Source organism: Dendroctonus ponderosae, unplaced genomic scaffold, assembly GCF_020466585.1.
Source record: "Dendroctonus ponderosae isolate FM_Combo_2020 unplaced genomic scaffold, Dpon_F_20191213v2 Dpon_F_20191213_1, whole genome shotgun sequence".
Taxonomy (NCBI): Eukaryota; Metazoa; Arthropoda; class Insecta; order Coleoptera; family Curculionidae; genus Dendroctonus; species Dendroctonus ponderosae.
The window spans coordinates 52,428,320-52,443,798 of NW_026017110.1; the positions used below are offsets into that span (position 1 = coordinate 52,428,320).

The 15,479-nt window shown below is 33.4% G+C and overlaps 1 protein-coding gene across 1 annotated transcript in view; it reads right to left on the reverse strand.

Annotated features, from left to right (window-relative positions):
* LOC109533892 (metabotropic glutamate receptor) overlaps window positions 1-15,479 on the reverse strand; it is a 50,504-nt gene that overhangs the window by 24,006 nt on the left and 11,019 nt on the right. Inside the window, exons 3-5 of the mRNA XM_019899406.2 lie at window positions 6,494-6,675; window positions 1,955-2,061; window positions 714-842 (exon numbers count right to left, since the gene is read on the reverse strand). Of these exons, the coding sequence (XP_019754965.1) occupies window positions 714-842; window positions 1,955-2,061; window positions 6,494-6,675 (418 nt within the window). The remainder of the gene's footprint in view (window positions 1-713; window positions 843-1,954; window positions 2,062-6,493; window positions 6,676-15,479) is intronic.

Here is a 15,479-nt window from a genome sequence, read left to right on the forward strand (position 1 = left end):
ATCAGCGTAGAAATGACGTTATGACAATTGTTATTTCTGAAATTTTCGGTTCAACAAATATTTTTTGTGGATTTCAGTTGAATTTCAATGAAGTATTCAATATGCATGCCTGCCAGAAATTGTTTGTCCATATGAAAGCTAAAAAGGATTCGTATATTCACCAGATTTTTGTGATGTTTCAATACTTCAAACATAATTTTTCTTGTTACTTTTGGGAGCAAAGGTTTTAATTACCGTAGTAATAGACTGAATTATTGTGCAATAAGTATAATTCTTCACATACATTGGCGACTTTGCGTGATTTCGGAATTTGCGGATAGAAATTTGGTATAAGTAAGGGGGCGGATAGATTTATTAAAACAATCTACATAATTAGTGCCATGACATGGGTGCTGTAATTATTGGTCGCGTATATCTAGGATCATTTAGGCTACTTATCCTCCGACACGCTATATTTCCAAAGCGATTAAATTCCAGACTTAGTATTCGTTGCGACTAAGCGACCTCGCAGCAACTCGTAAATTATTCTCTATTTTGGCTTGCTACTAGAATAATGCCTCATTTTTTACAAATTAAAATTTTGCGCCATCTTTTGTATGCCTAGAATATGATTCTAGTAGGTCAATGGTGATTGGCAGCCGCCAGATAAAATTCAAGACTTTTGCGGGCTATTTACTGACAATTCACTCGAACTAACTCATTAGCATACTTACTTGTTGCTTTTTTATCATTCCAAGTTCGCATGGCAGGGAACAAGCCGAAATTGGGGTAGTAGATAAATTGTGATCGAATATTAAAAACTCCTGATTGAGTTCTAGAAAGTCAAACCACTTGCCCACAACCTGGAAAAAATATATTGATTTTCAAAACGTCCATAATGAATGTTTTATACTTTCAATAGAACGAAAATATACTAAATTAAATTTGACCCTCAAATTGACTTTTGATCTTCTTCCCAGGCAAAGGGAATATATGATGGGATGAAAGGGCACACACGAGAAATATATTTATACCGGAGAAAATTTCTTGGATGATTCAGTTTGCTTATGAAATTCTCGTTACTCGAAAAAAGTTTGTACCTATTTGTTTTATATATATAAATAACTAAAGTAAGTAAAGTTTTATATATATAACTAAAGTACGTGCAGTATTAAATAGCGTTTGTCGAAATCATGCAACCGTGAAATTTATTTGCCGAACAATTTTTCGGTGAACCGTTGTGGCATGTTTCCAAATTCCCAGTTGAAATGCGAAAGGAACGAAATTAAATCGGGTGACTTCAAATTCTGCTGATTTGATGAAGGGTATTTGGCCCATACAGTTGGAGAGTTTCTCAGTTTTTTTATATTTTACTGTCACCTTCTTTATCTAGGACATTTTAAGCATTCATAACGATCAGACTACGAAGGTTCTCAAGGTGAAAGTTTTCTAGGCTTATAAGCTGTGGATTATTTTAATTATTCTAATGGTCCAGGGCTTATAAGCCCGGAAAGTTTTTCAACGGACATTGATAACAATTTCCATTTTTACAATAATTCTTACACAACATTATATGTTAAAATTCATTAGCGTTTACTATACGAAATTTAACTCATTGTTTTTAAAAAACACGTAAAACTGATATAGCAGTTAATATCTAGCTAGGGACTATGTTCGGTCTCGTTCTATATATCTACCCGATTTGGTATTTAATTTTTATTATTCCCCCAGTAAAGTTTTTACAACTGAAATGAACTTAAATTGGATAAGAAATGTTGCACACCTACACTGTTTTTAAATAAAAATAATGGCATGATAGATACTTTACCAATTTTTGGAGAATTATTCACCCATGTAGCAATTAAAGTGAACTTAATATCAATAAATTTCCTGGATAAAAACTAGAACGAGTTTTAATCTGAGAATAGTAAAGCAATAAAAACCAAGAACCTTAAAGCTCGCCCAAACTTCTTACCTTATAATGATATCCCGAAGAATTTGGCAATCTCTGATAATTAAGAATGTCATATCGAGCCAACCCATCTCCACTTTTGTCGAATTTTACTGGGCTTCCCACCAGATCTGGAACAAACAGGATAATTTTGTAAAATTCAATTAAGATTAAAGCAAAAATAATATATTTATGCGACTAATTCCTTTGTTTTGTTTCAGGATAGACGCCATGTCTGAATTAACATGTAAGTTTGGAAAATTAGTTTGTCTAAATATTTACTATCGGTTAAAAACAGTGTATTGAAAAGTAAGTTACTGCGATGATTAGCGCATAAAGATACATAAAATGCGAAAGTTCCCCATTTCCCAAGTTTAATACCTTATAGTGTTGAAAAGACCTGGGCTTTATAAATTCCGCATAAATAATTATAGGCTTTAGCGTTTAAGAGCTGATATAACGGCTTTAAGTAGAAGTTAATCTTTTTTTAACAGCTAATGTTTGACATGATACATTGAGAGCCGAAGTTTCAGGCCAAAAATAATTTTCCGAAGTTTTTTGACTGAAGAAAAGTTTTAATTAGGAAAATATATTAGCATTCAATCACACAGATTAATTGATATTCTCTTCACTCCAAACTATCAATATTGTTTGCTCGAAGTTTGCTGCTCAACGACATGTTTTGTCATACATTAAATGCGGTAATTCCTAACATTGGGCTTGTAATTGATTAAAGCAGGTGAAATTAGTCTGTTTACTTTCGCCACAATTTGCTGACGTGATTAACTTGTTCAAATCTTCTACATCAAGCATCATTATACTGGTTGTGGGTATCTGGAAACAAACCCTTCTAGATGTATAGGGAAGCGAAGCGGATCGCATTAAGGCCAACATATTTAGTTCCTACTTCTTATGGTTTTCGAGCAATTTACAAATAATTTTTATGCTGTAAATTTGGTTTTTGAGGAATATATTGTTGCACTGGATATTGTAGACTCAACTGAAACAACTCTTTTGTTCACTGTTCTTCGTTCGTTTGCTTAATTAAATATTGTCGAATAGCCGCTGTTTTTTCATGAATCGGAACACATTAGTCTGCAATGCTAAAGCTATGGGGATTATTTACTGGTTATAATACAGTTTTTGTTATTCTTTAATATAGCGAATAAGATCTGAAGGACAATCTACAATATAATAACGCATTTGAATATTTACAAGTTAGTGTAGTCCATACGAGTTTTTGACCATTTTTCCTCTAAATACCCTGTATGTAGCTGTGAGGAATTCATGCAATGAAAATTTCCATCACCAGATTTTCTGCATTTTAGCTTCACCATATGTGAACGTTAATCTCCTTTGCCGGATTTACGGATTTTTTCCCTGAATTGAATTTTCTAACCGTTATGCTTCTTCGCGTCTTACATTTTTTGTCCGAATATTTTTAGGAAAAGTGTTTTATTAATAATAGTTTGAAAATATATTTTACCACTTTAACTTCCAACCATACGGACATAGTAAAGACATTTAAATTATTTATTGAATATTATTAATTGTAAATACGTAAAAGTTCTTCCAGAAACTTGCCTAATTGCTTGAATGCTTCCGCGCCAACTATGTGTTAACAATTATTTCGTATTGATTGTGTACCCAACTATAATTTTGAAACAAAAATACCGGCAATTCGAATTTGGAATTGCCTCCGGTTCAAAATCCATATCCACATTAATATTTGTTTTGCCAGAGTTACAGCGCTTTTGATTTTTTTATTATTATAAAATAGAGACGCCTTTAGATATGCTTTTAATATCGCTTATACGGCTAAAGATTGAAAATCTAGTTGTTGAACTATATAGCAAATATCGTGCGTTTCATTGTCTACTTGCTTGAGGTGTTTGATTTATTAACAACTTTATTGTATTGTGTTATTATTGATTTATTACCAATTAAAGAAAAGCAAAAATTACAGTATATTACAGGCTAATAAGAAATGCTGCTTTTAAATGTTCTGCATAAGTGATTCGACCGTTAGTTCACCTGCCTTTAAACCACTAGACAGATGAAGAAATGTTACTACGCCATACTGACAGTAACTCCACATGAAAACGTTAAATTACTTAAATTATTAAATATAACTGGTTAAATTAATAAATAGTTCATTTCAATTTTCATTTGCAATGCAAATATTTTAAATTTACCGTATTTATTGCTTTCGGTTTACTTAAAACCGTACCCTTTATTAATGGACAATTTGCGGATTTTTGTTTTTTCCTGAATTGCGGATTTTTTTAATGTGGGGAAGTTTCCAAAGTTATTTAATAAATAATCAGCAAGAGAATCCCATTAAAAGTTTAACAAGGCTGTCACGTTTGGTTGAAAAGAAACGTTTCTTATTCGAAGTAATACGCTGAATAAATGGTTTTATTAAATTTGAGCTTCTCATACAAGAAAATATTTTATCCAAAACAGTTGTTGATTGCTCTCACCGAACATTCCAATTGTTTACAACAATTCGGTTCGTTAGTGAAGCCGCCTTTACGTGTAATCTAATGAACGGTTACACTTTTTTCTATAACTGCATCCAACCCGGTTCTGATCAATTCAAAGTTTTTGCATTAAGAACTCCAACTTCTATTTCTAAAGGCACAATAAAACGTTTATTTTTACATTTTCCTTATCTGCAGGTAAAGCGGTTTGTTAGGTTGACATTTTGGTTGAGAGTTGAATATTTTTTAATAATAAAAGAGCGTTGCCCATTTGGCCGTGCTTCAGATAAAGCAATGTATGCCCAGTGTTCTGTGCGTGATCTTTTTAACCATGTCTAACACGTCCAGTCACAATCCAGATTAGGGTGATAATATCAACTAAAGCTATATAAGTTGGGGTTTTTTTGACGAACTTTGTTGTCAGGCATTTTAACCAAGGGCGATTTACAAATTTTGAATTTAATAAATAGTTGCAGCGGATTTATACAGTTATTATCAAATCCAATTGGACTAATCAATGTAGAAACAAAAGTTACTTTGATAAAAGCATAAAGACTCATGCATTTGACGCAATGCTTACGGTTGTATCTATCGTGGAGAAATATGGGATTATCTATAGTACTTTATTTTACAATGTGGTGACAACTGTATACTTGCATATCCCATTTTTCATGAGTAATTAATTATGAACATTCCGATGTTCAAGTTATGGCAAAATTAATCTTCAATAACAATGGCTCATTGTCAGATATTCATCGATGCAAAATTGGCACAATCGCTCATATTATTAATTGACTACATAATGTGGTACGTTCATTTATTCTTGGCAATTGCTGAGTAGCAATACTAAATTTTCTCGAATGTAATTGCCGGAGGGTGACATTTTTCTTGCTAATTGTGTTCCTAATTTACTGATGTGCAATTATGAGCTTTGAATAAAATTAATTACAATGTTTTTGAGTTTTGCACCAAATGTGTTTTAATTGGATTAGCATTGATCTTTGCTGTTAACGGAAGCAGAAGATTCTCTACACAGATTTTATTATAATAAAAATCTAAGTTAGATTACTTGAAAATTAATTCATTCGGCTCTTACAATAGTCTCCAATTATAATTTTTCTCATTGTAATGGACTTATCTATCTTTAAAAGGCGATTTATTAAGAATGGACTTTCTTGATACTAGAGATGCTGACAATCCAAAGTATCAATACTTAGTAGACTCCAAACGTTTGCATCTCCACGATCTTTGCATAGTATATTAAATATTGGCATCGTAAATACAGAGCTTTGTAAAGAGAAAATATAATTGATTCGTGGAATTTGCTGCGTGGAATATTGTCAAAGTTTTCAGTTTGACGTGGTTACACAAATTCAAAAAGAATACATCGCCATAAAAGGTTTTCTCTATGAATTCGCTAACTACGTCAATCCAATTTTCCCAAAGCCAACAGGAAAAAATCACTCTCTAGCCCCTGGATATTCTTGTATTCGTTACCAAAATAACCGATAAAATGCAGAATTTTTCGATACGCTGGTTCTCATATAGGTTATATGTGATTAAAAATAATTGATTTTCTTGTTCATTACATAAATATTACATATTTTCTTTTACTTGTTTTTAATATACACTCCTGGAGAAAAAAGCGGATACGATAAATATTATTCCATTTAAATAGTGCTTAGATTTTTTAGTTTTGCACCGATTTTGACCACTTTATCGGATTATCGTGGGCGTTTCCATCCCAACTATTAACTGATATGAGTTTTGTCAAAAGTTCGAACTGGTTTGTAATTATACAGATTAAAACCAAACGCTGTTTTATTACCTAAATTTGTTACCACTCTGTGTCATATATCTGCATGGGTTAGTAAGCTTCATGCTTACGTAAAATTTTTACAACTGATTTTTTGATTCATGATTATACATCAACTCTGAAACGCGTTTTTTGTAACAAAATGATACGTAAGGTATCTTCAGTAATTTTTCAAGTATTATTTAATTTAATTTGACTGAAACAACAAAATTTAATTTCGAAAAACTTAAAATCAGATTGAAAAGAATGCAACCTGAAGCTTACCATTGAAATTTAGGTTTAATATGTAGGATTCATAGAATTCTCCTCCGTCAAATCGAGTCATTTCAGGACAGACACCTTGATGTTCATAATCGATGCACATGTCTTTGTTGAGTTTGTCCAAAGCCAGGGCAAAGGCATACACAGCATCCACAACAAATTGTACTTTGCTTTCTTGCTCGTATCTGGAAAGATGAAAATTGTTAGGATTTAGGGTCTGGATATCAATGTACGCGCTGTTTCAACAATGCGTACATGTTTAACTGTAATTAATATCTTTTTGAGACTCTCTTAAATCATAAAACCCTTAAAATACCGAGACTTTGTGCGGAAAGGGAGACTGTAATGACCTTTCGATACAGCAAAATATACAGCTCTGACCTGTCAATAGAATATTGTATTGTTAAAATAACTGAAATCCTTTAATCAATGACATTGAAAATACGGACAATGTCAATGATAATAAATTGACATGGATGTATTATTCTCATATTGTTTTAGAGCAGTAAATATTGACAATTTTTAAATGAGATTACTTTTCTGTCAAAATACTACCCTACTGCTTGGTCCTGAATAAAATTTGCAATCCAATTATTGCAGCGGACAGTATAGTAGCAATAAAAATGTGTGGAAAACAGGCAGCAGACTGATAAAATTTGCATGATTTTAATAGGAAATATTCAATTAACACACACAAATTTGGTTTGTTTAAATAAATAAATATACATTTGCACCCAAGCAGCTAGTGCATAAAAATTATCTACTATTTGTAATCAGCTAATTATTAAAAGTCCTCTACACTTCGTGAATGTCCGTTGACCAGTTATTTTTTTAATTTCGTGAGCATTCTTGTTATCTTAAATTCAGCTTCCGGTTATAAACGGGAAAACGATTACGATTCATGGCAACTTCCCATACAAAAATCACATTTTGTTGGTATTTCTTAAAGGGACTTTACGTGATACTCATCGACAAATTAAAGTTTGCTTACTTATCAATCTATCTATCGATTGCCCTTGAAGTAATACAATGAACTTGTCCAGCTAATGGTGTTTTTCATTTGACGATTCGAAAATTTCTAAACATTTACCTCCGGACGGTTTGCAAGAAAAAAAAACCAAAATTGAGCGCTTGGATACGAAAAAACAGTCTAAACTTCATTTGCAACAAACAATCAAAACGTAATTGAACGTGTTGGGTTTAGAGCTTGTGCCGAGCCCCTCCAGGACGACAATGATTTTGCCTCGGAATTTAATGTTTTGAGACATTTTGCGGGTGTTTTAAGTTCAATGGCTTGCTTCTGGCCTCTCTTCCAAAGTGCATATTTGCGTCTATAACAAGAAATTTGTCAGGTTAAAGATTGCACCTGAGCAAAAGCCGCTTAAAATGGGAGAAAAATGTCAATTATTTCGAATTGAAAGCTAGTAGCATGCTTTTCAATTAGTTTTCATTCATTTTGAGTGACTTGATATTTTTCAAAAAAATCGACCTCTATTCCTTCAGATATCTCAGTCTCTTCGATATGCATATTTAATGTGTTGGAGTAGATAAAATTATGATAAAAAAATGAGCCATAAATTGTCCCTTATTTCGGATCTAAATATTTCAGAGTAGTTGTCAATGAGCGAGTTGCATTCCTCGTTTTTTGTGCAGAAAATGATGTAGAATTCCAGGTTCTATTGAAATAATTTATAGTTTTCGAAAAAATCAACCTCAACCCTTTGATTTCCGATCAAAATCCAAATTTCACTTATGTATTTTTTGTGTTCAATGGATTGCTTCTGACCTAAGAAGCTTTCTATTATGCGCATTCAAGGTATTTGGATCCCTAATAAAGAACATGTTGTCGGTTAAAAATTCTGACTGGCCAAAAACCGCATAAAATGTCAATTATTTAGAATTTAGAGCTTCTATGGTATTTTTGCATGCGCCGTTCACATTCCTTACTTAATTGCAATGAAAATTATGTGAGATTTGAGGAATTTTGAGAGTTGATATTTTTTCAAAAAATCTATTTTACCTTTCAAGAAATTTTAAGAAAAATAAAAATTTCCCTTGCATATTTTTTTGTGCTCAATAGATTGCCTCCGACCTAAGAAGCTCACCAATATGCTTATTCAAGATGTTTGCCGTCATAATACAGCCAATTTTGTCGGTTAAGTTTCTCGGTCTATAATAAGGAAAATATCGACGGTTAAAGATCGTGACCGATCAAAAATCGCTTAAAAAGTCCAATATTGCCACTCTCTTCGGATTAGAAGGTTCAGATCCGACAGGTCGATAGTCCCGTTATAGACATCAAAGGTATGTATTTTTTTATAGATATACAACTAGAAAAAGGTTAGGAGGATCATTTAAGTTGTTTTTTTCTTTAACTGTAGCTTCAGCTCAAAAAATGGGCGTTATTTTTATTGACCACTTCCCCAGATATGAAAATTAAAGGAGATAGACATGTTAAAGGCTATGATTATTTAGCAACAGTGATACTAAATTTTTAGTATACCTCATGAACCATTTGAACTGTAGAGCTCGTATTAATACTATCGAAAAACCAATTTACCGAGTGAAACTTGAGTTAATAATTAGCGAAATTTGAGTATTAGACATTTAGCTTCTCCATTCCTTCAAATATGACGCCACTTTTTTCCTCGCATCTTAGAGGCAAATTGATTCAGCACCCTTATTTCTTTACCACTGGATAAAGAATTACACAGACTTATGATGGGAAACATTACTTAGAAAATGTTGGCCATTTTTACACAAGAAATAAAATTTTAACATCATTTTTACTTTCGAGCCATTGGAAAAATTGTATATTGAGCATTGGCTCAAACATGACGCCACTTGCTTTGGTTATAAAAATCCGTGTGAAGCCCATTTGTCAAGTGAGACACACACAAGAAGATACCTTGTGGATTACACGTTTCTGTAGATAAGGTAATCGTTTCAAACGTGATGCCATTTTTTTGCTCACATCTCAGAAAAATCGAGTTGGAGCGCTTATTGGGGGTTTTCACAAAACAAGCAAAATGTTTACATTACTTTTAGTTTGCGCGGTTTTGGCAAAAGTTGGCCATTGGCTCAACCATGACAAGAAACGCCATCGTTTCCAACATGATGGCCCCTTTTTGTTCATATCTTAGGATGAAATTAAGCTTGAGGCTGTTGAATGAAGATTCAAGTAACACAGTCATGACATTTACACTACATACAAACGTCACAAAAAATTAAATTTAAGTATATTTCTATTGATAACTAATTTGCAAATCATTGCTTGGAAACAGATATTAACAATCACTAAATGCAAAAGCGCCTTTCCGATAGAATTATTTAGCAGTAATTTAAAATTTAATATCCTGTGTCTCCGTTAATTTTGCTATTTGGGAAAAAAAGGCGCAATTAATAATTATTAGTTAGGGCTAACAGATACTGGTGGTCACGGAAATATGTCTTAACATTTGGAGTTGACTTAAAATCAGTTTGCGTTTAAGCAGTTAGCTGAATATTTCATAAGCATTATCAAGAAATCAATATTATTTATCTCTATTAAATTTGAGCACCTTGCGAACTCCGTTTATCGTGGCGAATGGAAAAGAGCTCTAGTGACGCCACTACCTAAGCCAAGTGATCCGCGGAAATTTAAGGACCTGAGACCCATTAGCGTCTTGCCGTGTTTATCAAATAATCTGGGAAATATTACAAACGGGCAGCTGCTGGCGCACGCGTACGTTTTTTCTTTTTCCTGATACTCTGTCTAGATTTTGTAGTTCTTCTATAGCGCTGGCGCTGTGCTACAGCGTTAGCAATTGGCCATACACTGCATAGCTCCACCTTTGAGATTAACGGATTAAAAATAATTGTTTAACATAGACATTTATTGAAAATTTATAGCTGTTTATCATTATCAAGTCTTAAATTACTAAAAAAGTACTTGGTTTTATTATTGAAAAGTCGGTGAATCTGCACCATAAAGCAAATTCCCCCAGGCTTACTAAACTGATAAGCTCTTGTGATAAACTTTCGCAAAAAGTTTTACTTTGAGCCCAAGCAGAACTTGCGAAACAAAATTAATCGAATTCTAGTTTCATTTCAACAAACCACACATTATGTCTTGAATTGTAAAATATTTGTGCTATTCCAGGCTTGAATTGCGATAGTAACTTAAGGTATTTACATTTTTTGATAAAAATGGAGTAAGTACATACTTCACAGTAGTTTATTTCTCAAATATAACATAAAACACTTATTTTAGGTTATGATTATTAAATAATCTTTAAGCATATATATGAAATATATATGTAGAATATTTTTGATATTCATTTTTGGGCTTATCAGCAGTGACTGACAAATGGGCAATACTCTCCATAACGTATGAATAAGTGCAATACACAATTATCTCCAAGTATCTTGAGTTTTTGAATTTAAAGCAAGATCATTTTTCAAGCCAGTTGATAAAGCATGACCCAGCGGCGAATGCAAAGACCGCTTGAGCATTTATATGATGCATCCGGAAATAAAATTTTATCACACCCCTGGTTCGCAAAACGGTCGGACGAAAAATATATAAATAACAATATTTAGAATAAGTTGGCAGTCCAGAATATCCTAAATGTTTTCCTCTCGCAGATAAAACTGACAATTATTTATGCTGGCTTGTGTTTTAAATTGACCACATTTTTCTATTTCTCTTTTGCTCAAAAATGCGTTTCAGGTGATATAGTTAGGATTTGTTTTGGTTTAGAATCATTTATAAGAATATTAGTTTTGGCTGAAGCCTTCCCTTTTAGAATCAGTAGGTGGCATTTTAAAAATATATATTTTTTAAAGATAATTGATATTTATTTGAGGTAATGGCAAGTGTAATCGATGTTGGAAGTCTCAATGTTAAACTGAAAATATAACCCGACCGATGAAAATTAAAATATGTAGGTACTGAATAATGTAACGTTGTTAAAATAGAGTTTAAAGCCCAACCGTTAATTTGATCAAATGGAAAATATCGTAAGAATATGTGCATGTAACAAGAACAGTGAAGTAGATAACATAGGTTTGTTTCATCTACACAACCACGAATTTCCTGCATGTATCTTTGAAAAATCAGAATCTCATGCCGATTGCCCAGACAGTGTGAGTTTTACGTTAAAATAAAATTGTTGGGAAAGTGCAGTGTAAACTGTGTTATTGAAATCCATAAGTAAATTATCTTCGAAAAATCAGAACTTCAAAACTAGCGCATCTAGATTGAGTTGAAATAGCCTTCACAGTACATAATACAGAAGGATTTAAAGTATGGTCGAAGTTTCATGTCCATTAACCAGCCAGTTGATTGTCCACGAATCCTTGCAATCTCATAGTTATGATCAGAGGATATTCTACAAATATTGTAAAGCAATATTGAATGAATTTATTTTGTTGCAGTATTTGTGAAATTTTAAGATTTTTTTAGATATGAGGAAATGTATTATGCACACTAAGGCAGTGTCGGACCCGCCCCGACTTAAATTTCCTCTCTCATGGCTTCTCGTTTTCCTGGAACAACACGAACATTACTTCGGGAAAATACAACTGGTATTCCCTTCAACCCATACTTGTTTCAACGGGTGGAGTTCCGGCCAGTACCAATGCAGCTTCCGTAAAAACAGTTCGAAAACTGCAGCATATCCTAAGCGCTACGCTTCGTTGTACCCTTGCCACGAGTTATTTGTAGTTCTCCTACTTTATGGCTTGGCTCCATATGGGCGCTGCATACAGGGGAACCGAATGTGTCACGTTTGCTATAGTCTTCCTGTTGGATGATTTTTGTCCGCCTGGGTTCGGCATATTTCTGCTTAGTGCCATTATAGGCTTTTCAGGTTTGTTGCTACATGCCAGCACAAGTTCCTTCAGTTCACAGTTGTGAGCGAATACTACTCAGATATATTTCAACCGCGATTTTGTTGTGCTGAATTTCCTGCTTCCATAGAGCATTAGGGCGACTAGCTCCAGCTGTGTTGTTGCTTTGCAGGTAACGGTTATGTAATCAGCGAATCCAATGATGGTGGTCCCAGTAGGTACTTCTATTGTAAGCACATGATTATAGAATTTATTCCACTGGATAGGTCCCAAAATAGCACCCTGTGGCACTCCACATTTGCATACTCATGCCCCGTCCAACAAGTACAGATCTTTCCGAGATATAGCATGATATTATTCGGCGGAGATATAATGATACTCCCATGTCTTTCAGCGCTAGCATGATTTCCTCCGATTACGTTATACCGTGACCATTACGCAGAGTTCTCGGTTATTTGGAGCCTTTCATTTGGTACTACTTACGATCTTTAGCACCTCTTGTATTGCATTAGTGGACCGGCTTTTCCTGAATCCGTATTGGTGGCTTATAGTTTTCCATTGATTTTGCTATAGAGCATGTTTGCAATGACTCAAGTTTCCCGAATACGTCCAGTAGACAGATTGGCCTAAATTTAATGGACTCATGTTTTCCGTGTATTATGAATGTGCAGAAGGGTGTCAAGTTCCGATAGAGCTGCAGCCAGTGCGGCCTTTACCACGCCTGGTGGTATTCTATCTGGACCAGCAGCATTTTTATTCTTTATTTGAGATATTGCCGTTGTGAGCTCTTCAGCCTCAATTGGAGGCTGTTAGCAATCTGGTGGTATGGCTTTTTGTTGTCGTTTCGGTGTGTGGGAAAAGTTCTTTTGTATAGATCTAGCTTAACTATAGGGTGCAAATGGGCTTTCTTCATGACAACTCATAGCCAGTTCTCCATATATCTTTGCCTATCTGGGTATATGTCGTCCCAGATTTTGGTCCAAAATGTTAATATATGTCAAGCCCACTGAGTATAAATATTGCCTTAAAAATAATTTTAAATTTTATAAACGTTCATTCTTCAAAAATCAGAAAAACTCTTCACAATCGTGCACGTTTTGTTGCAAATGCTATATGTATGAAATGTTTATTATTTGCTTATTAGATGTCCGCGAATACACGATAAAACACAATTTGCATATCGCACATATCCATGGAGAATTTAATTTACTATGCAAGGTCTGAATACGTGTTGATTAAATGGAGGAGATCGTTGGGAAAAATTGAAAATGACGCTTTCATAGAAAAAATTATTTTACTATTAGCAAAATGATGGTGAACATAATGTATGTAAATCTGCTTGCAGTCGTTTCTGATTGTCATGTCATAAATCTCACAATTTAAAATTCCTCTAAATGATATGCAGTGAAAAAGGAGGAGCGGAGAAAAATCACCGGGAAATGTTAAAGCATGTTGACATCTGAGAAAGGATTCATTACACCTGTCTGGAAAGGGCATAAAATCCTGTATAAATGGAAAGATTTGTCTAAGAATTGTTCTGTCAATGAGAAAACTTTCAAAAATATACCTGAATATTTATTAGAGTGGGTTGGTTTATTGCCGCTTTGATAACTTTATTTGATGTAATCAATATCTAATTCTTTTACTTACATTTGAACGTCTTTCCTGCTCCATTCAGTTGCTCATTTTTTGTGATTATAAAGTTGCAAACTTAAAGCAAAATAAGAAATTTAATGATTTAGTTTATGTGAAATAATTGCTTCTATTTTAACATTTTAACAATTTACTAAATATTTAACTATTGTTTAGTGTATTTATAAAACGATCAATAATTATAAGTCCAACGTTCCACTTAACAAAGAGCGATTCCAGTACAAAAGCTTAAAAAGTGACTGATTCAAAGTGGGCGTGTGTGGAAAATCCTGAGCTGTTGTTATTTTCCAGTCTGAACAACCGAAGGGAAACAATTTGAAACATATTCTTCACTCGGCCTACAGTCCGTTCTAGTTTCTATTAACAAAGAGCAGTCTTGTTTTAGATTCGACAGAAGAACTTTTAAATAAATGAAACAGTTCACATTCCTTTTTGTCAAATTAGGTGTCATTAGAACACGTTTTTAATCTTCAAAAAGAATAGATTTATTTCTCTTAGGATTAAAGGGTGCTTGTAAACTGTCATCGTTTAATTGCTGTTTGCAGCAATAATTTCTATCTGTTTAATCTGCCTCATTCCAATTACAGTATTTATTGTCAGTTTCATAATTATATTTATTAATTTTAATTAGCTGCTTTACTTGAAACAACTGTTTAATTAATTGCCTTTCGGAGGAAAGCAACGGTGAATACATTTTAAACAGCACAGGAAGCAATTTTCAATTGAACTAATGTAATTGGCCTTTGATTATTTAGTAATTCTCTTGCCTTTAATTATTTCAACCTGATAGGAACTGTTGAAATGAAAGGCTAATCGTTTTTATTTTATTAATGGAGTTTGCAAATTTGATATTTAATTATAGATGTTGCAAATTTAACTGTAGAACAGTGAGTATTTAATTGAGCGCTTTATCTCTGTTAAATTGCAATTTGGCAAATATGCGTAAATTACAAACTTGCTACCATCTGCTCTACCAAGCATTCATTATGACTATTGTAATTTAAACACTGTTTAATAGTTCAAGCTCTTTACACTTGCGAGGCGATGATGTGTCCTGGGTGAAAAACATTTCTCTTTCTTAAAAACATATCATTTACATTTATAGTATGGAGTTCTACCGTTTGCTTAAAAATATGGAATTGCATTTTCAAAGACAAATCAGTACAAGAATATCGGAATCTGGGTGAGTTGCCTCCTACTTCGATTTTTGTCGAGATTTTTTACTTAATATTGCTTTCTTGTTTTTGCAGTCTAAGACCGATATGCATAGTCGATCTCTTACGAAGCGCCTGCCTCCCGTCGTTTGCTGAACGCACATTTTTAAGTTGTTGAGCGATGCGGTGGAGATTTTTTGGAGATGGGTGTAGGCATCTCCGAACGATTGCTAAATCTATATTGTTAGCGAAAGTTCTTAACTTTGCGTGTTTTGTACAATATTTTTGTTTTAAATATATAAATAATGGTCTCGATGTATTATTGTACAGTGCTAATTGGGATAAGTCGG